Here is a 26,691-nt window from a genome sequence, read left to right as displayed (position 1 = left end):
TAAATATTACTCAGAAACGAATGTGCTTGTATTTTAGACTAAATAAGGCATGCACCACATAAGAACTAGCAAGCAGGTATAGTAATTCCTGGCACCACCTGAGTTTCTTCCTTTCAGCCAGACAGAACCTCACTGGCTTTGATTTTTGTTTTGTTCTTCTCTGTTACTGCCATAAATTACTTCAAAGTGAGAAAGACACATTTATACCTTGCTAACTACTCTTCCTGCTCATTCAGCTAAAGTGAAAGATTTATGGTGTCTTCTCCTTGCCATTTCCTGTAAACGGACATATCATGTACATGATGCCAGCCTTTGGTCTCACATCAAAAAGTGAACTCCTGAAATGTGGCAGCAGTCAGTCAACAGTAGTTACATGTTCATTTTATCATAATGGATAGTCATGCCAAAGAGATGCTCATTAGTTAGGACTATTGTTTCAGATAGAACTTAAAAAGTAAACGCCCTTCATCTGCATCTTAAGCTACTTTCTACATCGCTTCCCTCTTCCTCCTCCCAGTGCAACTGAAAAACCTAAAAGGGAAACATAATATACATAGTTCATACCTGAGGCAAAACAAATTCCTTTGGAATCTATTTGGTAGTTATGATCTATGATTGTATAAACTGACCTACCCTGTTTTCCCGAAAATAAGACAGTGTCTTATATTAATTTTTTCTCCCAAAGTTGCGCTAGGTCTTATTTTCAGGGGATGTCTTATCTTTCCATGGGCTTCAGGGGTCTTCAAACTACGGCCCGCGGGCCACATGCGGCCCGCAGAGGAGTCTGATCCTGCCCGCCAGGTTTTTTGGGCAGTGAGCGCAGCGGAGGTGTTACAGTAGGAATTAGTAGTTCATATAGTCCAGCCCTCCAGCTCTCTGAGGGACCGTGATCTGGCCCCCACTTTAAAAAGTTTGAGGACCCCTGGGCTAGGTCTTACTTTTGGAGGATGTCTTATTTTCGGGGAAACACGGTATGTATTCTCTGAGCACTACTAAACAACCTGTAATGTGTTAATCTCTGGATTTTATAGCAGAGAGAGAAAAACAATAGCAAGCAAAATAGAATTCAGTTCCAATCTGCTAGATAACTCTGAATGAAAGAATCTACAATATCTTAGATAAAAAAAATAGCAATTTCCCAGTATAAATATACTTTGACAATGGTACTAAGAAGATATTTCTGTTAAGTCTGTCCTTTTCTTATTGCATGTAGAAAGATGCACAATTATTTTAATGGAATTATATTTTGTAAATAAAAACAGCCTAAGTAAACAGTTGCTAAGGACCAAAAATAAAAAAAATAAAAAAATAAATAAAAAAAATAAAAAATAAAATGTTTATCTGCCATACTTAAAACCTTCCATTTTCAGAGTTCTTCTGGCTGCTCTTATTGAGTATATTTTCAATTTAGGGTAGACTATCTCTTTTACAGTTTTTATAAGAGAATTTCTGACAATACACAAGTAGACTGAGATAATTTCCCAAAATTTTGATAAAAGATAATAATGATACAATCTCTTGGCCAGGTCTTTTGAACTTCAGAGTGCTATCATGATATCCTAATTTCACTTATATGATCTCTATGAGAAAACAGTAGGCAGCTGTATATGTCATTTCCATCTGTTAGGCCAGTGGTCAGCAAACTCATTAGTCAACAGAGCCAAATATCAACAGTACAATTGACTGAAATTTCTTTTGAGAGCAAAATTTTTTCAACTTAAATTTCTTCTAATGACACTTCAAAATAGACTTGCCCAGGCTGTGGAATTTTGTAAAAGAGGCACACTCAAGGGGCTCAAAGAGCCACACGTGGCTTGAGAGTCGCAGTTTGCCGACCACGGTGATAGGCCCAGAGATCAAAGTTCAAAGAAGTATAGTTGGAAGCTACTGTCTCAAGAAGCTCCAAAGAGGAATCCTGCTACTTTTCTGAAAACTACATTTTGAGCAATAACAGGAGCCAGGTAAAAACAATTGAGATATAACAGAAGTAGGGTAAAATGCAATCTCATTTAGTGATCACCTATCATGCAGTGCATTACTTGTTTTTTTAATTTAATAAATATTGTTCAGATTATTACAATTGTTCCTCTTTTTTTCACCCCATAGCTCCCCTCCACCCGGTTCCAACCCCACCCTCTGCCATTACCCCCACCCCCCACTGTCCTCATCCATAGGTGTATGATTTCTGTCCAGTCTCTTCCCACACCCCTTTCCCCCGAGGATGGTCAGTCCACTCCCTTTCTATGACCCTGATTCTATTATATTCACCAGTTTATTCTGTTCATCAGATTTTTTTATTCACTTGATTTTTAGATTCACTTGTTGATAGTTATGTATTTGTTGTTCATAATTTTTATCTTTATCTTTTTCTTCTTCTTCCTCTTCTTAAAGAATATCTTTCAGCATTTCACGTAATACTGGTTTGGTGGTGATTAACTCCTTTAGCTTTTTCTTATCTGTAAAGCTCTTTATCTGCCCTTCAATTCTGAATGATAGCTTTGTTGGGTAGAGTAATCTTGGTTGTAGGTTCTTGCTATATTCATCACTTTGATTATTTCTTGCCATTCCCATCTGGCCTACATAGTTTCTGTTGAGAAATCAGCTGACAGTCTTATGAGTGCTCCCTTGTAGCTAACTAATTGGTTTTCTCTTGCTGCTTTTAATATTTTCTCTTAATTTTGCTCTTGGGATTTTAATTATGATGTGTCTTGGTGTGGTCCTCTTTGGATTCCTTTTGTTTAAGGTTCTGTGCACTTCCTTTCACCAGGTGGAGAGAGATTTCTGTCATTATTTCTTCAAATAGGTTTTCAGTATCTTGCTCTCTCTCTTCTTCTGACACCCCCATAATTCAGATGTTGGTATGCTTGAAGTTGTCCCAGAGGCTCCTTACGATATCTTCACCTTTTTGGATTCTTTTTTCTTTCCGGTTAGGTGTTTTTTGCTTCTTTGTATTTCAAATCTTTGACTTGACTCTTGCATTCCTCTAGTCTGCTGATAGATCTCTGTATATTATTTTTTATTTCAGTCAGTGTATGCTTAATTTCTAGTTGGCCCTTTTTCATATCCTCGAGGGTCTCACTAAATTTTAGGACTTTCTGGAAAATTCTTGAAAAACTTTACAACTATGGTTTTGAACTCTATATCCAGTAGTTTGTTTTCCTCCATTTCTTTCACTTGTGATCTGTTTCTTTGTCTCTGCATTTTGGCTGCTTCCCTGAGTTGATAGGTGTCCTATAGGGCCCAGTGGCTCAGTTACCTGAGGTGGCCACCCAGTTACCTGAGGTGGACATCTTGGTGCACCCCTCTGTGGGCTGTGTGCATAGTCTTGTTGTAGTTAAGCTTTGATTGTTATGGTATCACTGGGTGACCTCCAGGCCAACTGGCTGTGAGGCTCAGCTGTGTCTGCGATGGGAGAACTTCTGTGCAGAGACACCCTTGTGAGACAAGACTTGCAAAAGCCTCTGTGCTCAGCTTGGTTGGGGCAGAGTCTCAGAGCAGAGCAGACAGCACTGGTTTCCCATCAGCCCTGCCCTAAGAGGCCCCTGGGTCTCAGTGTCCTGCGGTAATCGCTTCAAGCACCTCTGAGAGAAAGCCGCCCTCAAGTTCCACCCACTGGCAGACAGTCCAGTTTGTCCCCGAATGAGTCTGGGTCCCCGAAGTCTTGCCTGGAACTGGAGGACAGTGCAGTCGGGAGCTTTGTCTCCCTCCCCTTTGAGAAAACCAGCCTTGTACTCAGTTGCCCGCCCTTTCCACGCTCACGCCTCCATACCTCTGCCTCCTGCAGTTCCTCTAAGTCTCAGTGTGCTTTTCTCTTTCCTGACAGTCCAGTTTCAGAAGTGTGAGTCTGGGTCCCCAGAGTCTCACTTGTAACTGGAGTTCAGCACGGTCGGGAGTTTTTGTCTTCCTCCCACTTGAGAAAGCCAGCTGCGTGCTCAGTTGCCAGTCCTCTCTAAGCACGCGTCTCAGTACCTCTGCCTCCTGCAGCTCCTCTGAGTCTCAATGTGCTTTTCTCTTTCCTTCTAGTTGTAGAATTTCCACTCAGCCAGCCTTCCTGTGGTTCTGGATGATGTCCGTTTGTCTTTTAGTTGTAGTTTTGAAATTGTTGTGCAGTTTAGGTGTTTACCTATGCTGCCATCTTGGTTTCTCTCCCCATTTCTTGTTTTAATATATTTTTTTAATATATAGTTATTTAAAACAATTGGCATCAAGCAGTCTTTTTGCTAATGACTCCATACCACCACTTTCCTCCCACTAATAAATTTTGAGAACTTTCTTACCTCTGCTCCAGAATATGTGTCTGTTTGGAGGATGAGTTCATTCAGATCAATGTCCTGACTTATTGGCATTGAGTGAAACTGCAGGTTAAATATCTCCTTCCTTGTTGCTGCATCTGGTAAAGGCACATAGATGATTCTATCGATTCTTCCAGGACGCATCAAAGCCTGGAAAGAAGATGGGGCATTGTGGATTAACCAAGTTCAAAACTGATGTTTCATGTGAAAGGTGCCCAAGTAAGGGATGTCCAGAATCTCATCAATAAACCACTATTCTTCATAGTTAGTAAACAATTCACCATAGCTAAGATGTGGAAACAGCCTAAGTTCCCATCAGCAGATGAGTGGCACACCTACACAATGGAATACTATGTTGTGGTAAAAAGGAATTCTTACCATTTGCAATAGCATGGATGGAACTGGAGAGCATTATACTAAGTATAATAAGCCAGTCAGAGAAAGATAAATATCACATGATCTCACTCATTTGGAATATAATGAACAACATAAACTGATGAACAGTAACAGATCCAGAGACAGAGAAGCAATGATCAGACTGTCAAAACTCAGAGGGAAGGTAGGTGAAGTAGATATTATCATACTCCATTTGGAAAAAGAAAATGAGGCCCAAGGTCACACAATAAACGGCAGAAACTGGGGTGAAATCAGGAGTCTCAAAGTTCAATCAGTCCTTTTTTACTAGTACTTTACTATCTTGCCAGTACAATATGCAATTTATCCATGGACAAATGAAAAATGTTCTTATTCTGAAATATGACATGGATAACAAAATAAATGTGAATAATTATTTCATCAAAATTATACATCTATTATGTTCTAGACCTTGTTTTAGTGGCTTGGGATACAGCTGTGGATAACTTGCTTTATTTGTTTATAAAGTTTAAGTTATCCTTTTCACCCTTCTAGAAAAAGTCATATTCTAGGTCATTTAAACTTCCCTTTCTAATAGATGAATGAACAATACAGCAAAAGACTTATTTAAGTCACTGTAACAACACTCAGCATGCATCTCTGCTTTTCCTCCTAATACCCGGACAGTGCAAGGCTGAGCACACTTCAATGACTATAATGTTGTCTGGGCCAATAGCCAGCTAAGCTTTTTTGGCCTGATCTTGTCAGTGAAAGTGAGCTTAAAAAAAGAGCTTCCCTTCTTGTAGAACCCTTAATGAATTAACAGCCTTCTCAGAATTTCTTTAAAAATACTGTCCTGAGATATTATGATGGAAGAATGATAGCAGGTTCTGAATGATGGCAGATTCTGTTATTTTAAAATCACAAGACAGCTCTCAATGAAAAACCAAGCCAAGGCTTCCTAATACTCAGAACCCTCTGGTCCCAAGGTCACAGATACGGTGGCCTCTACATTAAAACTCTATTTTTTAAAAAATCATAGGGAAAAATGCCTTTTCAAGAGAACTTATTCAAGACCTCATTCAGTCTGTTTCCTTGTGTAAAAATGGAGATGGCTTTTTAATAAGAGAAGCCTATGTGCATCTGATAAGAATTCCCCTTTAATTACACAGATGACAAAACATCCTCACACAATTTTATAAATAATTCCAAGGAGTTCACCTGAAATCTTCTTGTGTTCAAAGGCTAAGAAGCACGGTATTTGATGACCTTCCAGCCCCAATTGTAAGACTCCAATGTAGTATCTTACCCAATGTCATGCCCACAGCTTCTATTTCATGGTCATTACTGAAAATGTGTCCTATTTTACTAATTGTACTAATTAATTGGACAAATACTATTAACTTCTTTGCTTCTGACTTTCACAAAAAGAACTTGAAAGCATTTCTAATATTTCACATTAACGATTTTTTTTGACCCAACCATATACCAGTTTCGGGGCTCGTTTTAAGAGATTCTGAAATTTAATACCTGTAATTTCATATTCTATCAATGTTCAAATCTAATTTAATTAGCATAGAAATACATGTTCAGACCAAAGTATTAAAGCAGACACTGAAAAACCAGATCCTATGGCTGCCATTCATTTAAAATGATCAACAAGGGTGTTTATGTAAGTGTGGGGAGTGTCTTCTTCTAGATAAGAAAAGCAGCACTGAGTCTTTACATTTTGCTCCAATAAAACACATATCAATGTCTCATGATCCAAAGAGAAAATAGTGCCAGAAACTGGGGAGAGAGGTGAATTCTTGGTAACAGTTCTGATTTATTTAAAAGGAACCTTTAATTTATTCTAGGCATCTCTCTCTCTCCTACTAAATTCAACTGATTAATATGTGTGGTTCATGATACCTCTTTTAAAATGTTCATTTATTCTCCATCTTCTTTGTTATATACAAGAGGCCCGGTGCATGAAACTCATGCATGGGACGGGGCGGGTGGGGGGGCAGGAGTTCCTTCAGTCCAGTCTGCACATACCCTCGGGGGAAGTCTAACCACCAGTTTAGGCCCAATCCAGACACCCCTCTCACAATCTGGGACTGCTCACCTGCCTGCCTGCCTGATTGCCCCTAACTGCCCTCCCCTGCTGGCCTGATCGAGCCCCAACTGCCTCTGCTGGCCTGATCACCCCTAAATGCCTCTGCCTGCCAGATCACTCCTAACTGCCCTCCCTTGCCTGCCAGATCTTGTCCCCAACTAATCTCCTCTGCCAGCCAATTTGGTTCTGATTGGTCAGTTTCTATGCCAGTCAGCATCAAAAGCTCCACCTCCTAGGCAGCCATTGGCTCCTCAAAGTTGACTCAGATTTGATTCTGATTGGTCAGTTTCTATGCCAGTCAGCATCTCTGGGCCTATCAATGGGGCCTGATCAGAAAGGTGGAGGCCTGGAGAGAAATGGAGGTGCAGCTGTTGGCCATCCTGAGAGAGAAAGAGAGGCAAGTTCTGACCAACGGCTGCCACAGAGGCTATGAATCAGACCCTGCCTCTCTCTCTGCAGGCCTCTCTCTGGGCCTGATCTGCAGCCCCCTAGGCAGTTACTGCTGGGTCAGGGCGCCAGCAGCAGCACTTACTTTCTGGTCTGGTTGAGCCTTCGGTCATATTATATAGATTTGTGTTTCTTTAATGTCTGACTTTCCCACCAGATTGTAGGCTATATGTAATGAAAGGTATATATTGTTTTATTTCACATTGTAAACTCAGCAATGGCGCAGACAAGGCACTCAGTAAATGTTTACTCAACAAAGTCAAGCCAAGGCAATCTCATTTAAAATATTTTAGCTGCCGTGCCTAGATGTTTTTCTGCCTGCAGTTTTATTCTTTCCTTCTTCTCCCTCTCTCTGTCCACATCACTGCTAAAGTGATCATTCTAATTGAAAATTATGTAACTTCCTATTTTCTAACCATTAATGAATGGCACCCTCAAGGAGAAAAGTCAAATTCAAGCACGGTACTTTGGGCCTGCCTAATTTTGGTATAACTTTCCAACCTTATATGCAGCTACTTCTTTCTCAACCTATGGCTCCCAGTGCACCTAACCACTCAATTGGCCAAACCTACCAGGATATCTTCCACCTCCTTGTCTTTCATAGTCTTCTCTCTGCTCAGAATGATATTTTATCTTCTTAGCTACCAGGCAAGCTCCTCCTCTTGTTCAAGTCTCAGGTTAATCATTTTCTCTTTTATATAAACTTCTATGACTCTTTCAAATATGTAACTTGTAATATGGCATACAGGTTAAAAGGAAGGCCAAAAGAATTGGCTGACGGGGTTAAAATTAAACTGGGTTAAAATTCTAGGTCCACTATTTATTAGCTGTTGTCTAGACAAATTATTTATTTTTATTTATTTTTTGTTTGTTATTTCTTCTTTTTTTTTCTTCTCTCAGACAAATAATTTAAACCTATTGGTACTTTAAAATCCTTAACAGTTCTACAATAGTATTTACTCAGAGGATAAATGTATAAATTGAATGATATAATCTATATAAAGTGCTTAGCACAGTTCTTGGCACATGGTATATATGGTTCACTTTAGATGTTATCATCACTATTATTTTTCCTGTATATTTATCCCTATCACTTGACTGAGCCCTGTAAATACAGGAAATACTCGTTCTTTTCAACAGAAATCTGATCGAGGGATCACTAAGAGAGGAAGCCGTAGAACACAGCTATAGTAATTAAATCTCTTCATGATATTGGTCCAGATCACTCAGCATAGAGATGGACATAGCTGACATCTAGAAATGTTTTGTATCTTTGACTTTAGCTGCTTGCTTTAAAAATATTTATCTATTTTCAGTTTTATTGAGGAATTGATACATATAGCTGTACATATTTAAGGTGTACAATGTGATGATTTGTTCACATACACATTGTAAAATGACTATCAAGGTAATTACATGGCCATCATAGTTAACTCTTTTTTGTGTGGTGAAAATATGAGACCTACTCTAGGCGCATTTCAAGTACACAACACCATGTTATTAACTATAGTCACTATGTTGAAGATTCAATCCTCAGAACTTCCTCATAACTGAAAATTTGTACTCTTTGACCAACATTTCTCCATTCCCCACTCCCCTTAGTTCCTGGCAACTATTCTATTGCTTCTATAAAACTGGTCTTTTTTTCTTATTTTAAGATTTCACATATAAGTGATACCATATAGTATTTGATTTTCTCTGGTTTATTTCACATTAGCTGCTATCTTTTAAGGCTTAAATTCTCAATGTTTCAGGAATACATTTATATAATGTCTTTTATATAAACCAGTCATCCCTAAAAGTTTAATTAAATTGAAGGGAGTTAATCAACTTTAGAATAAAATAAGTAATATTTAGTAAAAATCATGTAAGCCCCAGTAAGGAACACTCTTCATTATACTAGTATTACTTTTGGGTTAATGAAAAAGAATATAAATTGTACTTGAGGTGAAGAAATTATCTGTTGAACAGATATTAGGAAACAGAAACAAGTTTTATATAAAATTTGAATAACAAAATCCTATAATATCCACATATTTAAAAGTAACTAGAAATATCAACTGATCAACTTTTTAGTGTGCAAAGCACTTTTAGCAATACAAAAAAGCCACACGACTTGGTCCTTACCTTTAAAAACACATTAAAAGTGAAGAAAAGTCAACAAAGAGTTAAATGCAGTAAGTTTTAACGAACAGGCTAAGACAGTAGTAGAAAAGATGAAAAAGCACATGAATAATTTCTACTTTAAGAAATTCAGGGTGAGGAGAGAATCAAATTGCAACCTGATGGATGCTACAAGACTGAAGGCCAATCATTTAATGAGCTAAACCCAGCAATATTTACCTAATGCATACATAAACCATTTTTAGAAAGGCAGAAATAGTTAAGTGAAGATGCTGTCAGAGAGCAAGCTAAATTACACTTAAGCAATAGGCTCTGTTAAACCAAGGAAACTAATTTTTGTAATTCTTCTCTTACAGCTTTTAGCTTAGTAAACCTTTTCACAAAAAGTCATTTGAGATCTTTTAATTTTTAATGGAATAAGTAGTAATAATATAATTTGTACTACAGACATCATCCTTTAAATAAGTAATCCCTTTGAAATGGGTATATTTGATACCATGGAGTATATAGAGGAAAGAACCAGTTTCCAAAAAGCCAAGGAATGAGAATTTTATTTGTATTTTTTAAAATTATAAAATTATTATTAGTACAGTACGTAACTGTCTAACCTTAAAATTAAGTTATTTAACTGGTTTAGAAAATAAAAAGTGAGAATTTCCAAGAGTTGGTATTGACTGATTTAAGACTTTGGAAATAATGAATTTCAAATGTCCTTTAAAAATCGAGAAACCTTTGCTAATCCAAATGAGCTGGGCCTTGAGAGATAAGAAGGGAATTTACCAGACTGAGACATTGGGCAAAGGCAGAGGGAATACAACATACTAAGAACTAAAGGAGCAGCAACACACTAACCATTCCTGCAGGCAATGGTTTACGTAGTCACATTGGGGAGCCAACCTTGGAGGCAGTGCATGGATGGATCACAGGTGTGCTGGGACACTGCTTCCCTCAGCTCTCAGGAGCTCCGGGAGAACAGAGAGGCCAGAGACTGGTAGTCAAACAGCAACCTTTTCTGGTTAGTATTCCATATGTGACAGGTCATGAAAAGGGTTGGGAAGCATGAGTGGAGGATTCTTGAAACATGGGCACATGGAGGTAAATTAAATGAAGTAAAATAAAACACCCAGGTCCAGTTATTTTATATATGGTGGGGAATTCTAAGGTCTTGGGTCTTTGTCTCACAGTCCACAGGAAATTGTCGAGGTTTATAAACAGGTGAAGGACAGGCCTGATTTTCTGTTTAAGAAAATAAACAATTCTGCAGCAGTGTAGGTGGCACAGGAATGAAGTTGAGCGTCCAGTTAGGAAGCTAGGGTAGCCCTAGCTGGTTTGGCTCAGTGGATAGAAGGGTCCCAGGTTTGATTCCAGGGTCCCAGGTTTGATTCCAGTCAAGGGCACATGCCGAGTTGTGGGCTCGATCCCCAGTAAGGGGTGTGCAGAAGGAAGCCAGTCAATAATTCTCATCATTGATGCTTCTATCTCTCTCTCCCTCTCCCTTCCTCTCTGAAATCAACAAAAATCTATATAAACATTTTTTTGTTGTTGTTGTTTAAAAAAAGAAAGCTAGGGTAAAGGGGCCCAGATAGATGGTGACGAAGATGGTTAGATTTTGGGTGGTGGGCACACAATGCACAATGATACAGGTCATGTATCACAGAAATGTACAATTGAAACATATATGATGTTATTAACCAATGCCATCCTAATAAATTTTTAAAAAGATAGCTAGGACAACCTTGAGCCTTAAAACACAAATATAACAGAGACAGTGAACTTGAAAAGGATGATTGAAAGATATCTTTGAAGTAGATCTGCCCAAAGTGTTCAACTTATTGGACATTTCCCCTCTTGACAATCCTTCTCCACAACAAAGGAAGATAAAGATAAAGCAGGGTTTCTTTTAGATATATTTGTATTCTGCAAAGAGAATGATTCTTGCCAAAAATCTGGATCTTACCATATGCCATGATTATATTTTGCAACTGCTGAAAAGGCTTTTTCAACAATATTTCCAATTGTATTACAGCTCCTGAGAAACTCAGTTACTCCTGGAGTTGAGAGAGTTTTCAGAGCTCTGTTCGAAATTCACAGAGAAGTTCAATTCTGTAAACATCTGCTGAGTATCTCCTATGTGCCAGGCACAGGATTAGGTGCTAGAGTTACAACGTTCTTTGTCCTTTGTAAAATAATTATTTAAAAAAGGGTTTCTCTTGCGAACATAAACAGCAGTGTGTTTGCCAGAGGGAAGGGGGTAGGGGAAGTGGGGGGTCCTAATATATGGTGACAGGAGATTTGGCTGGGTAGTACAATATACAGATCTTGTAACATAGAAATCTACACCTGAAACCTAATAGTATATGATCATGTTGACCAATTTCATCCCAATAAATTTAATTGTAAAAAGAAATCAAATAAACAATAAAAAAATAAAAAAGAGTTTCTGTATGACAACACCTGAGCCTGTGTTTGTATTAACACAAACCAATCCATCAGTCTGTAGGCTACCTGTCTACTGTGGGGCTTGCTCAGCTCTGTAACAGCCTGTGGCGCTGAGCAAGAAAAGACTTGATGCATTGCACGGCAGCTGTTGAGGACGCTGGGCCACAATAAATGGCAGCACTTGATGGTGAGCACAAAAGGGTGAAGAAAATAATTCAACACACACACACACACACACACACACACACACACACACACACTCCAAAGTTCTTTTACTAGAATTATATATTCTTCATCCACTTCAATTTATTGTACACCTGAAAATAGTATAGCTATACTTAAATACAAAAATAAATAAAGGGGCCTTTTCCAAAGCCAAAATAGTATTTATCTGGAACTAATCCTAATTCTTCCTCTTATAAACAGTGAATCTTCTTTTTGATAAGAGGAAAACAGAAAATATTACAATTAATCTTTCAAGTATCTCTATAAAATATGCTTTAAAAACGTTCTTCATAAGGTAGGAGAGGGGGTGCTTCCTTACATGTAGACAAGGTGAAGCAAAAGGAGATTTACCGTTGTTCATATGGAAAATACAATAATTAATACATAATAATACAAGAATAAACTCTTGTGTTTCACATACTCACATTTGTCAGCCTACTTTTGTCACATCTTGTACATTGATTTTTGTAACACTTAAATATAAATAAATCCATAGGTTCTTAACAGGGGTAGAGGCTGAGGGTGGTGGTGAGAGAAGGAATTATCTTGTCCTCCGCTTACTGCTCCAGGATCCTCTCCTAGAATTTGACCTCTCAGTGCCCTGTATGTTTTACCAACACAGAACTCCCTGTAGTTCCCTGAAAACACACCCTTTCCACCCCTGTGCCTCTCTGCACATGCTGATTTCTGTCTGAACAGCACTCCACCCACCCCTCTGCCATGCATTCCAGGCAAATTCTAGCTCTTCCTTCAAATCACCTCTGCATAAAACAAAAAAAGATTTATTTTCCTCTCTATATTACTTCTAAACTCGGTTCACACATCTACCACACATACTACATAGACCATAATATTTGTTCACATGTCCTAATGGTTCACTGGACTTTATGTTATTCAAGGGATATCTATTTTTCCAAATAAAAAACAACAACTACAGTTCATCAAAATGTAACATGTCACAGATAACATATACCAAAACTGAGGTAGAGAGAGGTTAGGTAGCCTGCCCAAAGTCGCACAGTAAGTGGTGAAGCCTTGGTGGTTTCACTCTAGTCTACTTCAGCTCTGCACCAGAAAGCACCTTACTGGATAGTCACAAAGTAAAGCAAAGACTACAGTGTAAACACAAGCCAGGTCTGTCAGTCTGGAGGGCAAGAATCATTTTTACCTAAAACAAAGATTTTTTTTCTTCTTAATTTGACATTAAGGGAATAAGAGAATCACAGGATAGTATTATCACAAGGATTTCTTCTATTTTTAAACTCCTACATTTACTGAGAAGACTGAGGGCCAGAGAGGTTCAATTCATGTCAAGTCATACATGATTAAGCTGAAGAGCTTAGTAATGATAAGGTACTGAGCTCCTATGATATGTTCAGAACTGTGACAAGTGCTTTACTATGGCAATTTGTGCAATCCTTACAAGAACACTCAGGAGATATTCTTCTACCCACTTTACAGGAGGTTAAGTAGCTGTCATTGGTCAAAGAATGAGAAACAAGGTCCATTCCACACCCCCAGATCTCAGCAATGAAGCCATACTCCATTACTCCATACTGCCATCCCACGACACATTTCTAGACAAAAGAAAACATTAGTAAAGTTTTAGTAAAAACTGGGGGGAAATGACTGTAAATCTGACTTTGTTAGTGAACTGTATTAGTTCTCTTTCTTTTTAAAATTTTTATTGATTACAGAGAGGAAGGGAGAGGGATAGAGAGAAACATCAATGATGAGTAGGTCTCCTCTTTTTTTAAGAAGGACTAGACACCAGAAAGGCAAGTTATATGTGTTCCCCCATTTAAAATGGGAGCTTAACAAAGAAACACCTTTAGACAAGAGAACAATTATATGTAATGGAATATAGAACTGGATTCCTCAGGCAATTAATCACTGAACCCAAACCTATAGGCTGTTCCTGACAGCTCCCAGGGCTTTGCTTGAATTGTTGGATAAGATGTGCCTGGGCTGGCTTGTGAAAGAGATTCTGTTTAAAGCTTTTGAAAGTATTTTAACATATATTTATATTTACTGGTGTGTGTGTGTGTGTGTGTGTGTGTGTGTGTGTTTGTGTGTTCACAATGCAAACCAATTTTGCATATATGTATATATTTATGTGTGTGGATGCAAGTATTTGGCCCCTATGTATGAAACTGCAGAACCTGTTTTATTATTCAAAAATGTAGAAAGAAATGAAAGAGACCTTCCTTTCTAGCCATAGGGAGCTACCTACCACTTAACAGAGATACTTCCTGTTTTTAAGCAGTTGGGAGACATGATTTCCAATCCAAATACTTAGCTTGGCAAGCTAGTGCTGTGCTGATTGATGCTTTTATAACCACATTTATTCTACCTTAAATATCAATATGAAAAGAGATGATTTCCCCCCCCCACCCCCAACTCTTTTTTTGAAGGTTTGGGAAAATAGAAGAGAGAAGAAAAGAAAGGGAAGGAAAATATTATAATCAGAACAGCTGGATGACAGAGGTTAGCACAGCTCTGACAATTGAATTATCTCAAACTTACTCTGGGGGTGGGGGAGGGGAAGTGATTTCTCTGTAAGAAAGCAAAAGAGAAAAATAGCAATCTAGCTGAATATTATAAATCTTTAAAGAGTCTAAAAGTTACAACTACATTCTCTAATAAAGCATTTAAAAACTTTTTTCATGTGTGGTCATGGGATGAATACTGCCTCGGACATTAAACTTAAAAGGACTGTCAATATAAAATGTCTCAAACAGGCAATTTTGCTTTAATGATTTTTGTAGAAAAATCAGATAGTTTTTGTTTTGCAGCCTCAAAATTGCTCCTTGAGGTCAGTTCAGTATCTTTATTTGCATAGAGCATGCAATGCTCTGTCCAACCAGTCTTCAAACACTGAGCTCTTTGAGTAGAATGATCTGTATCATACTCTCTCTTTTTCTGGCTAACAGTCTATTCATTCTTTAGATTCATCTGAAAAATCAATAACTTAGGCGGGAAGCCTTCTCTAACCTCCCAGAACAAGTGAGATGTTCCTCTTCCTAATGTTCCCATAGCACTTGGTATTTATACATAGCACTGAAGGCCTATAATTATTTTCTCAAATACTTAAAATTATTTAATAGAAATGCTATAAACCAGACATTGTGCTAGTTCTTTGTAACATACATTATTTTGTTTAATCCTTGAACAACCCCAAGCACATAGTTGGAGTATCAGGATAACACCCTAACCAATGAGCGGCCAGGGCACCATAGGTTTTTTTCTTCTTAATTTTGGTTTCTTTAGGAAAAGAACATTTTATGTATTCTAGTTTATTTACTTTTCCATTCTCCTAGACAATCATCTCTCTTTAAACTTCCAGTACCATCTCCTCTGTCCTCAGTTTTACCCGATGTATTTTAAATAAGAAAACTAAATTATTAGAAGGAAAAGCAGTCAATAGAAATAGACCATAACTCATAAGGGTGCTAGAAGTAGCAGACTTTGAAACAGCTACTATGTGTATTTAAAGGAAAGCACAATTCAGAGGAGATAAATAGAAGGTATAAAATAAATCAAATGGAAATTATAGAGCTGGAATATACAGTATCAAATGTAAAAATTCACTGGTTGGCCAAAACCGGTTTGGCTCAGTGGATAGAGCGTCAGCCTGCGGACTCAAGGGTCCCAGGTTTGATTCCGGTCAAGGGCATGTACCTTGGTTACGGGCACATCCCCATTAGGGGGTGTGCAAGAGGCAGCTGACCGATGATTCTCTCTCTTCCTCTCTGTAAAAAATCAATAAAATAAAAAATAAAAAAATTTCACTGGTTGGATTTATCAACTATTAGATACAACACAGCAATAAAACTACCCAAACAGAAGCACAGCCCCTAATATTACAATTGCTTTCAATTCCCACTCAATTTAGAATGATTTCTGCTCTTAATGCTACAACTTTGTAAATTGCTGTAGCAAAAAATATCACCATTCTCAAGTTTCTGAAGTTGGAAGCAGCAGAATATAGAAAGTTGGTTTATGTGTTTGTAAGACTATTGTTAGTTAAAATCAACTGTATTAAAAGGCAAAATTACTTAATTAGCCAATAAATAAATATTTTATCAGCCTGGCACTGGATGTATCAGAGATAAGCAATATTGCCTGGCCTGTTGAAAATAATTATAGGCCTTCAGTGCTATGTATAAATACCAAGTGCTATGGAAACATTTAGGAAGAGGAACATCTCACTTGTTCTGGGAGATTAGAGAAGGCTTCCCCTAAGTTATTGATTTTTCAGATGAATCTAAAGAACAAATAAACTGTATTAGAAGCTTAGAGAATGGAGATGAGAGATATGAAAATTTTGTTCTTAATGGCAAAATCTATACAACTAACTTTTCTAAACAAAATAATTATAGCAAAACCTCTCAACACTTCAAACTCTAGAAAAAGATAGGATTCACTTCAGCTTAATAAAGCAGCAGAATTCTCTTTTTCCTAGTATCAGTTGCCTACTTTTATTACACCTGCAGCCAATCCAATACAAATAGAAAATGAATTTCTTCATTTCTCCAGTTTCATATTTTCTGTAAGAGTCACTATTGTATGTGACAACCAAGCCACCAAATAAAACTAAAATTTCTCAGGGGAACAAATTGAACTAAAGTCTTCAGTATACCGTCCTGGTCCTACACTCCTGCTTCTTGAAATTCCTGCTTTTTGAAAAGGAAATATTTTAAACAAACTTCCTCAAGTACTTGCACACATGTCCTCCTAAAACACAGGATTTCAAATTTTATTATCTTGGGCAGAGGCGGTCTAATGATATTAACTCAAATTTGATCCGGCGTCTGAGGGAGTTGCAGCTGACCTCTGCAGCGACAGCTGTGAACAGTTATACCATTTCCTTGTCAGTGAAAAAGTCTGCATGGGTTTACTGCTCAGTATTAACTAACTGGGAATGTAAGGAGAGAAAAGAATGTAAATGCTGAAGAGTCATATGCTGCAATGCAGGATAACTTGTCTTCCCTTCTTTGTTTTATAGAGGGAGAGAGGGAGAGGGAGAGGGAGAGAGAGAGAGAGAGAGAGAGAGAGAGAGAGAGAGAGAGAGAGAGAGAGAGAGAGAGAGAGAGAGAGGCAGAGGCGTCTATGTGAGAGAGAAACAACTATTGCTTGCCTCCTGTGAGCACCTGACTGGGGATCGAACCCACAACCTAGGTATGTGCCTCAACCTAAAACCTTTTGGTGCACAGGAGGACACCCGAACCAATGAGCCACACTGGCCAAGGCTGTCTGATTATACCCCTCAAAGTTTATCACACATGTTCTAAAAAACCAAAGATTATCTCTATCCCTTGCCGGTGTGGCTCAGTTGGTTGAGTGCTGTCCTGTGTACTAAAAGGTCGCTGCTTTGATTTCCGGTCAGGGGAAGTACACACACAAAAAAGTGATTATTCCTAAAAAATAGGCAGGGAAAAGTGCACATATCTAAAGGTAAAGGTTCTGGTATGGGTGGGAAGGTAGGACATACTGTAACTACATCCTCCATACAGAGGAGTACTATTCACTTCAGTTAGCTATCTGAAGTTTTTTCTTTTCATATATATATATATCCCTGCACACAAATCAGTGCACCAGTAGCTCTCTGCCCACTGCCCCGCCCTCCTGTAGCTGCCCCTGCGCCCCCCCTCCCCCCAGCTTGCTTCCTTGCCCCCTCCTGTAGCATTTCGCCTCCCACTTGTAGTTCACTGCCCCTCCCTACAGCAGATCTGTAATCTGGTCATTACGTGGTTGGTCGTTACGCCTCAAGGTGTAACAAATAATTAGCATATTCCACTCTTATTATATAGGATATACATTCTCTCACACAAACACACAGTGAGTGGCCAGATTATTATGATCTCTGAACATATATAATAATCTAGCCACTCAGTGTAGATTGACCACAGAGTTGGGATTTTAAAATAAGGTTTTTCCATGTATATGAAGTGCATTGTGGGTAGTTAGAAAGAAGCAGAGGACTTACTAGCCAAAGGCTAGGGGCCATTATCTCCTGGTCCCTTGACATACCAAGATTTGCAAGCATTCCCTTATACATAAGTATACTGAGTGGCCAGATAATTATGTGTTCAGAGATCATAATATTCTGGCCACTAAGAGAATTTCTCCAGTTTCTGAGACCAAATGAATTGAATTGGTGAAACCAAATGAATGGAAAGAGGTCTCCCTTTCCAGAAATTCACCAGGAGAATGTTTAAAACATGACAGTTCTAAATGATGAAGATAGTCTTGAAACTGCCATCTGATTCCAGACTGCCAACACTCCTCTGCATCATAGTGCTGACTTCTTTTCTGGGCTCTGTCAATAGCTCGGTTTCCTCCAACCCCTTCACCTCTCTGACAGCATTACTTTTACTAAGGAAGTTGCTGCTGAGAAATCTGATCTCACTCCCCTGAGAAGGAAGGCATTCACTTCAGCAATTATGGAGCCAAAGATGGCTCAGGACTCATGAATGGGCAAGAAAGTTAATTACTGACATCTACAATGGAAGTTTATTATTAACTACCTCTTACATATGAGGAAGTTCACAAGCCATACTGTTAATAAACAGCAAGGCTATGCACATTCAGTTTAGTAACTACACTGCTTTCTATGAATAGAAAAGTGACTCATATTGTAAACAATTTTGACACAATAGTAAATAACATTCATTAGAAAGTAAAAATCACCAAAATGATGGCGCTATTAACATTTTGGACAACGATTTTCCAGATCATTGTAATATAAATTGTTTTACATAAAAACTATGTTATTTACTACTGTTATGGAAACTACTTTTATTTCCCAATAAATACAATACATGGGATTTTTTTACTATTGAATATTAATATAGGGCACCCCAAAAATGTATACACACACTTTGAATAATTAAAAGGCAGTATTTATGAAAAAACATTTCATTTTCAAAATTAAAGTGTGTATACATTTTGGGGAGACACCCTGTACATTCAGATATCTATCACCCTTTTAATAGTTTTCCATTACTCTGTTATGTACATTCACCATATATGTAATATTTACTCTTCAAAGCAACTCGCTAAGATAGGTAGACACCATTAGTTTTATTTTACAGATTCAGTACATAAAACAAATCTTGCAATGAACCTGTTAAACTAACATCTTGATTGCTTGTCTTACTATATCCTTGTATTAATTCCTAGAAGTACGGTTAGCAGAACAAAAGGGAGTCCTTGAAGGAAGCTGGCAGGAACACAATTTTAACTGTGTGATAGGCATGTAAATCATCTTGGTAATTCTCATGTTCAACCTTTCATCTCCTTTTTAACTATGTGTGCTTGTATATATATAATCTTACCTAATAATAGACAAATATGTAAATTACTGTACCTCTACTACACACACAACCAACCAGAATGAGTATGCAAATTAGAAGACCAAAGATGGCGGCTGCCCAGCTGCTCCAGGCCAGGCAGGGCAGGATGCCTGCTATGAGAGGGAGGGGGAGAGGGGGAAGGCGCGAAGGGATCTACAGGAGCTGAGTACCACAGTGAAGACAAGACTACAGACTGCAGTCTGCAGCGAAGATGAAGACAGCAGACTCTGGCTGGAGTGAAGGCCTGGGTCCTGGGTGCCAGAGGAAAACCAGTGCTGGAAGCCAAGGAAAGGAAGGCCTATTGCACAAATCTCTTTATGCAACGGGCCTCTAGTCTATATATAAAAAGTGCAGTGGTATTATGTGGACTTGCTAGCAAGGAAGCCTCATTTCCTAGAAGGCTGGTTGTCAGGAGTGCCCTGCTCTACTGAAGTGGTAGAGACAGTGTTGAGCCTCAACAATGGTGCAGAAGCCTCCAGAGACAGCAGCAAACAAACAGCTCTTCTTTGAAGCAGAGCACTAGGTTCTTTCCATTATCTGTCATTTCCTGTCTTACCAAAGCCATGTTCAACATCTACCAATAGCTCATTTTTAGTGGTAGCTAATTTTATCCACCTGAATTCGGACATGACTTTGTGTTATGCTCAGAAGTTCACTTAACAGTAGTTTTGTTGGAGTGCCCTCTTTTTCCTAAATTAAAAATACATTTGTAGATGTGGGACTAAACGTATGATTTTAATTAAAAGTAATCTAAACTTAAATAATATATTTTTATGTTAGAGTACAATGGGGGTATGTTTTGATGCATTTGCTTAAGCATGTATGAATGAAATTCAGGAAAAGGAAAATAGAATTCAGAGAAAACTTGATTCTACATTGGATGTGTGCCCATTAGATCTTGTAAGCTCAGAGCTTAGCTTGAAACAACCTGCATATAGGAAAAATGGTAACAAAACTAAAAATATTAATAACATATTTGACAAATACCACTACTATGGCATTCAGTTTTTAAATATTGAAACTAATAGTTTTAGCCGAAACCGGTTTGGCTCAGTGGTAGAGCGTCGGTCTGCGGACTGAAAGGTCCCAGGTTCGATTCTGGTCAAGAGCATGTACATTGGTTGCGGGCACATCCTCGGTAGGGGGTGCGCAAGAGGTCGATGTTTGTCTCTTATAGATGTTTCTAGCTCCCTATCTCTCTTCCTTCCTCTCTGTAAGAAAATCAATAAAATATATTAAAAAAAAAGAAACATAGTTTTATAGGTATATGAAGTAAAAAACAATGATGTTGATATCACTATCATTGACTCTTAACTTAAAATGCTGGGAACTTTTAATAAAAACTCTACAATGTAGATGTAAAATAATACTTATTTAAGTATATCCATTAAAAGTGGTCAGCCTCTAATAAAATTAAAAACCCAAATGCCATAAATTAATTTGCTCTCATTAGCCACATTCTCCTGAATAAGCCACAAGATCTGAGATTTCCTTTTATAAAGGAAGTCTCCATCTCACAGAGTGTAACAATAAATAAAATGTGAAGGAACTAGAATTTAGCCTGAAAAAACATTATGGAAAGAGATGAGACTGGACAAACCTAGAATGTTTCAGTTCTTTATAATCAATAAATACTTACTGAGTCATTATCTGTTAAATGCTTTATAAATATCATCTTATGCAAGCTTCATAATCTATGAAGTATGTATTGTTACTATCATAATTTTACATATGAGACAATATTGTCCAGTGTCAATCAGCTACTAAGTAGAAGTGGGATATAAACCAAAACAGACTTATTCCAAAATTCATAATCTAATCCACACTACTTAACTATACTACTTACTACTGCCTGATATACTGAAAAACTGTAATCATAAGTAAGATAAAGTTGATGAAACATAAATAAAAACACCAAAAATAATTTTGTGAAGAGAATGCCCTCACACATTTATTAATACCCATGTACTTTCTCAGAAAAGTAAAAATAGGCAATGAAAAATTAAATTTCAAATATATCTTCAATTTTTGGGGGGGTTCATTTTATTAAAGTTAGCTTATTGTTCTTTCATTATGAACTCTTAAAAATTTTCCTCTCAGGGTACTTGGCTCTCTAAACCATGCCTTTTTAAAGTTTTACTTTGAAAGTAGAGCATTCACTACAAAAATATATCATGGAATGAGAAACTCATGTGAGGACATTGGATCCTTATTATTATATTGAAACTCAAAGCCTGTGATTTATTTACTTTTTGAAAATAACTGACACCTTGTCAGAGCTACCTTGCCTTGGAGAGGTTAAAAAGTTGTTCAAGTTCCAGAGCAAAAGAGCAGCTCTAAACTGCCAACACGCAACTTGCCCTGACAAGCACTTCCCCCCCCCAATGAAGTAATAGGCCTGTTTTTTCAGGGCAACCAAATTCAAACAATGAAAGGAGTCCTCCAAACTGTGAGCAGGGGCCACAGAAAGAATCCCAACTGGGCAACCTTGGGTAAACACATGTTTTCATGTTTTAGTAGATGACATATGCCTGTGCCCCTCAGGTCCCTCAGCTATGCTATCAGTATGTTGTCGGAATGCACCAAGAAATAGCACAAATGCTGTTCTGAACACAACATTCCCCTGGGCTTCTAAGATGATGTTAAGGAAGAGTAGAGAAAATAAATGTACCTCCTCTCAGAATGCTGGAAACATATGAAATGGCTATGGTAAAAAACAAATTAACCTACACAATGTAGACTTTCATTCTGGAACTGAGTCATTGGTTTTATTTCTTCACTAGAGGCCCGGTGCTCAAAATTTGTGCACTTGGGGGATTCTTATTACTCAACTGTAATTACTCAACATGAACACTGTGAGAGGCAGCTTACAGGGAGCCTTCAGAAAAGGTGTTTCCTCTGCAGCTCATTGTGTCCCCAGGGCTTCTGTTCACTGGGCTGAGGGCATGTCCCAAGCCACACTGCTGGAGGCTGCCTGGGGCATGCCCTCAGCCCAGCAGCCTGGTTCTGTCAGTTGGGCTTCTGTCTGCTGACTGGGGGCGTGTCCCAAACCCTGCAGAGATGGCTCAGAGCTCACCCCTGCCCAGCGCCCACTGGGCTTCTGTCTGCTGGGCCTGGGGCATGTCCCAATCCGCATAGCGGTGGCTCTGAGCAGCCCCCAGCCCAGTGTCTGTTTGCTTGGTGTGTCCCAAGCCCCACAAAGGCGGCTTTGAGCAGCCCCTAGCCCAGCATCTGCCCGCTTGGTGTGTCCCAAGCTGTGCGGCAGCAGCCCAGAGCTCACCCCTGGCCAAGCACCCACTGGGCTTCTGTCCGCTGGGCTGGGGGTGTGCCCCAAGCCCCGCAGCGGTGGCTCGGAGAACACCCCAGCCCAGCGGCCCAGTTCTGTCAGTTGTGTTTCCTGGTCCCTCCCTAGCTAGCCAACCTCCTGCATCCCTCTCCAGTCCTGATCCTCTACTGGTGGGGGTCCCTCAGCCTGGCCTGCACCCTCTTGCAATCCGGGACCCCTCGGAATATGTGGGAGAGCCAGTTTTGGCCTGACCAAGGGACCCCACTGGTGCACAAATTTGTGCACCAGCCTCTAGTACAATTATAATAAACACTCATGGTTATTCATATTATTTGAGCCAACACTATCTAAAATAAGAGAACCAATATCACCCTAAGTTTTTTGTATTGAGTGGATTGGTGGGTTGTATTATGTACATTAAATGTATTTGACTAATAATAAACCTAGGTATGGCCAATATTAAGTGTGTAAACCCAAAGATTTTAGACAACTATTTTAAATGACTAATGATTGCAATAAAAACTGTTGGTGTTCTTGCTTATAGTTATAATAAAAAACAGGAGGAGGATACTCATTCTTTTAAAGCAAAAGCCACTGCCAATACTGATAAGATCATCTTCAGTAAACTAAAGGACAGTATTCTTGCCTAATATTATTAATAATCTTTTCAATTCATTTTATTTAGTGTTTTATGTTTAAGAGAGAACTTTGTATTACCAGAAAAATTATTCCCCAAAATCTACAAACAGTAAAGACACAATGGCAAGAATTTTACTAAAATTACACATTAGTGGTGGGAATGGAAATTACAGTGACTTTTTTTTTAATACCATGAATTGGTAATGAACTTGGAAAACATCAGAAGTAGCTTTACTCTCCCTCATCTGATCTCCATACCTGGTTATACCTGACCAACACACAGCGAGAAACCATGGTCTTTTTATGCATGTACCATATGAAATTTTCAAAGTTCATGAACAATGGTCTAATATGGGGGAAAAATATGTGCCTCTTCTTTTTGTGTATAATGCTCAAAAAAACTATGTTAAATTATTTAGTATTTAAAAAATCCAGTCCGCTTCCAAGTGAAAGAGGTGTTTGGAATTCTAAATAAACAAAGCCTGCTGGTGGGGTGGGAGTGAGCATTCAGGGAGTGGGGGTGAGGGTGAAATAAATTGCCAGCATTTCCAGGCTGGGAAGGGAGTGTTGGTTTCTTTTCAGGTCAGACTGGCTGTCGCCAACAATCCTGACAGGAAGAGTTATTGAAGTGATGCTCTACCTGTGATGACTGAGGGCCATGGAGACAGCAGAACAAGAGGGAAATAGTATCCCAATGCCTGGTAGATGACCACCAAAAGAAACCTGTTATCTGGGCTTTGTTTTGCTTTATTTTTCTTTTCATAGGAGGATTAAGATCCTTATCTTAATAAGATATGTTGTTAAACGTGAACTTTATATGTTTGTAATCTAGACTTTCAAACCAGAACTGTATATCTGCACATACATAATAAACTCATAATCCCTCTCTCTACATGCACTGTGTTTGTAAACATCTGCAAATGAGATTCTTCCATCCAAAAGGTCAAACTGTTAATAAAACCTGACATTTCTTAATAAACAATTTATTTTAGTATCAGTTGAATTTTGGTGTGTATCTTATAAATTAGCTCTGACAAGACTCAACTGGATTCTCAGTAAAGGAAATAACTATGAGAAAAGGGAATGTTTGGGATCAAGTCTTCTGTACATAAAACAAATGGTTTGACATATTTATTTGTTTATTTTTTTAGGTGACTAACTGGCATGATGCCTTAGTGATGACAGAAGTGTGTAAAGTATTCATGCTTTTGTTTTATTTTGTCAACCTGTTTAATTACTCAAGTCACCATTTGATGTCGATCATTAAGCTATTGTTAACTTAAATCCTTTTTTAAAAAAATAGGAGGAAATGAATAAATGAAAGGCTGATGATGATATAAAGTTAATTGATAAAGTCTTTGCTTTATTTTCTATATTTGCTTTTTAGATATAATAATATTATGGGGGGATATCCTAAAAGAAAATTGATGTATGGATGCTAATTAGGTAAGGAGTATTATTCTAATTATAAGAAATCATTATTTTTATTATTAGTTTCACTATTGTTAATAAGTACCAGTCTGGCCCAAAAGCCAAGGAATGGAACTGTTTGATTTTTTTCATCACCATGAAACTAGGAATCTCAATTTTAAGGACATGCACTGATCATCAATTTTGAATTAACAACTTAAATTTTTAAACATTATTCAGAAATCCAAATAAATGAACTTGTTAATTGATATATTTTCTTTATATCTTTTTGAAGTTTTCAAATCCCTTTGATTTTATATAACTCAAGACATTTGCTTTTCCTTATAGAGAAAAAAATATTTTTAAAAAATGGTTCAGTGTTAATGTAATGCTAAATATCCCTTTAAAAAGCTACTGTAAAAAATGCCACCGAGGTTTCATTGAGTTTTACTTTAACCTTATATCCAAACTTGCTCCCTCCCTGCTAACCCTTTTGTTTCTTAGGTCAGGAAAGCTGATGACTCCCTCTGGCATCCTCTCACCCTCAAATCCCCAAAGCCACCCAAGAACAGACACTGAATTGCATAAATTCTTTAAAATTTATAAAACATGGTAAAACAAAATAAAGTGGCCTGTGAGTTATGTATTAACATGGAAACTGTACAACCCTGAAAGTTACCTTATAAAAAGAAATTTGATGATTAGTTTGTCCCTCTAAGATTAGCTCACATAACAAGACATTTTACATAAGTCATTTCAAGTTGTTGCTTAATAAAGCCTTACAATTCAATAAAGTGCAGAGAATTAATTACCTTCGCACCGTAGGAAGCAGTGGAAAGTGCACTGAGAGGCTGATGGAAGAATACTTGCCCTATTCCATTACCCCGTTCCTTTTAATCCACTGGTTCTGATGCTATTCAATTTTTTCCCCCTTTATATTTTAAAGCTTTCTTGGCTTAAAATGTAAGTTTGTGTGTGGTCTATTTCCAGAAATAATTAAGTGTTGTTTTTTTTCCTTATCTAGGTAAGTGATGACATTTCTATACTTCTAATTTCTGAAGTATAACTTAAAGATGTCAACTCTGGTTTCAGTTTTATTAAAATACAATTCTGTATTTTATGTCGTTTTTCACATTTTAAAAAACAAAGGTACACTGCCTATTAAAAGTTGAGATCAATCTTTTTTACTTTTACTCTGACCTAGTGAACCTCCATGGTAATCATACACCAAAGAACGGGGCTCAGTCTTATTAAATGCTTTAAAATGTTAAATCATTTATTCATTGGCTGTTAAAGGACATTACGCTTTCTCTTATTTGTGGTATAACAAAGAGAAGCTTGTTATTTATTATTATAACACTCAGCACTTAAAAGTTTACTAGAAATAAAAATAATAATGATTACTTCAGAGACTAGTCAGTGCTATACTCTTCAATCTATATTCTCTGCATACTGCATTATAGGCCAGCATCTCACATAGGTAAATATATAAAACTCTTGCAACATTAGGGAATATTTAAAAAAGCAGAGACACTTTAAGAATACCCTTAATAATTTCCTAGATGTTTTCTGAATACACCAAAGTATAGAATATTTATTTTAAAGCTGATAGCACTGCATTAATGTCACTAAAATGCTAAAGTGTATTTACATGAACAATAGGCTATTGAAATCAGTACCAGGAGGTTGGGTCGTTTTTACTGCAAAGTTTATAATTCTTCCCCAAAAATCATGTTTCAGCAGTTTTATTAGAAGCTTCAGGTTTCTAATACCATGTGTATTCACATGGAGTTTACTGGTATCTTCAGGAGAATTATTATAGTTATTCAATGAATGAGGAAACAAGACATATAAAAACAAATGAAGGAGAAGAATTGATTTTGGGTGCTGGGCACACTGAGCAATATTCAGATCTTGTAATATAGAAACCCAGACCTAAAATCTATATGTTCATGTTGACCAATGTCATCCCAATCAATTTAATTAAAAAAAATTAAAATGTACCTTTCCAAATAAAGC

The 26,691-nt window shown here is 37.8% G+C and overlaps 1 protein-coding gene across 1 annotated transcript in view; it reads right to left on the bottom strand.

The window, feature by feature from the left end:
- AFG2A (AFG2 AAA ATPase homolog A) overlaps positions 1 to 26,691 on the bottom strand; it is a gene marked incomplete at its 5' end in the record, with an annotated part of 210,022 nt that overhangs the window by 35,549 nt on the left and 147,782 nt on the right. Inside the window, one exon of the mRNA XM_084886584.1 lies at positions 4,278 to 4,442. Coding sequence (XP_084742710.1) covers positions 4,278 to 4,442 — 165 coding nt within the window. The remainder of the gene's footprint in view (positions 1 to 4,277; positions 4,443 to 26,691) is intronic.

The sequence above is a fragment of the Pipistrellus hanaki genome (genome assembly GCF_964339955.1).
Source record: "Pipistrellus hanaki genome assembly, chromosome: 5".
NCBI lineage: Eukaryota > Metazoa > Chordata > Mammalia > Chiroptera > Vespertilionidae > Pipistrellus > Pipistrellus hanaki.
Note: the sequence above shows the minus strand (reverse complement) of the source record. Positions and strands in the feature narration are given on the sequence as shown.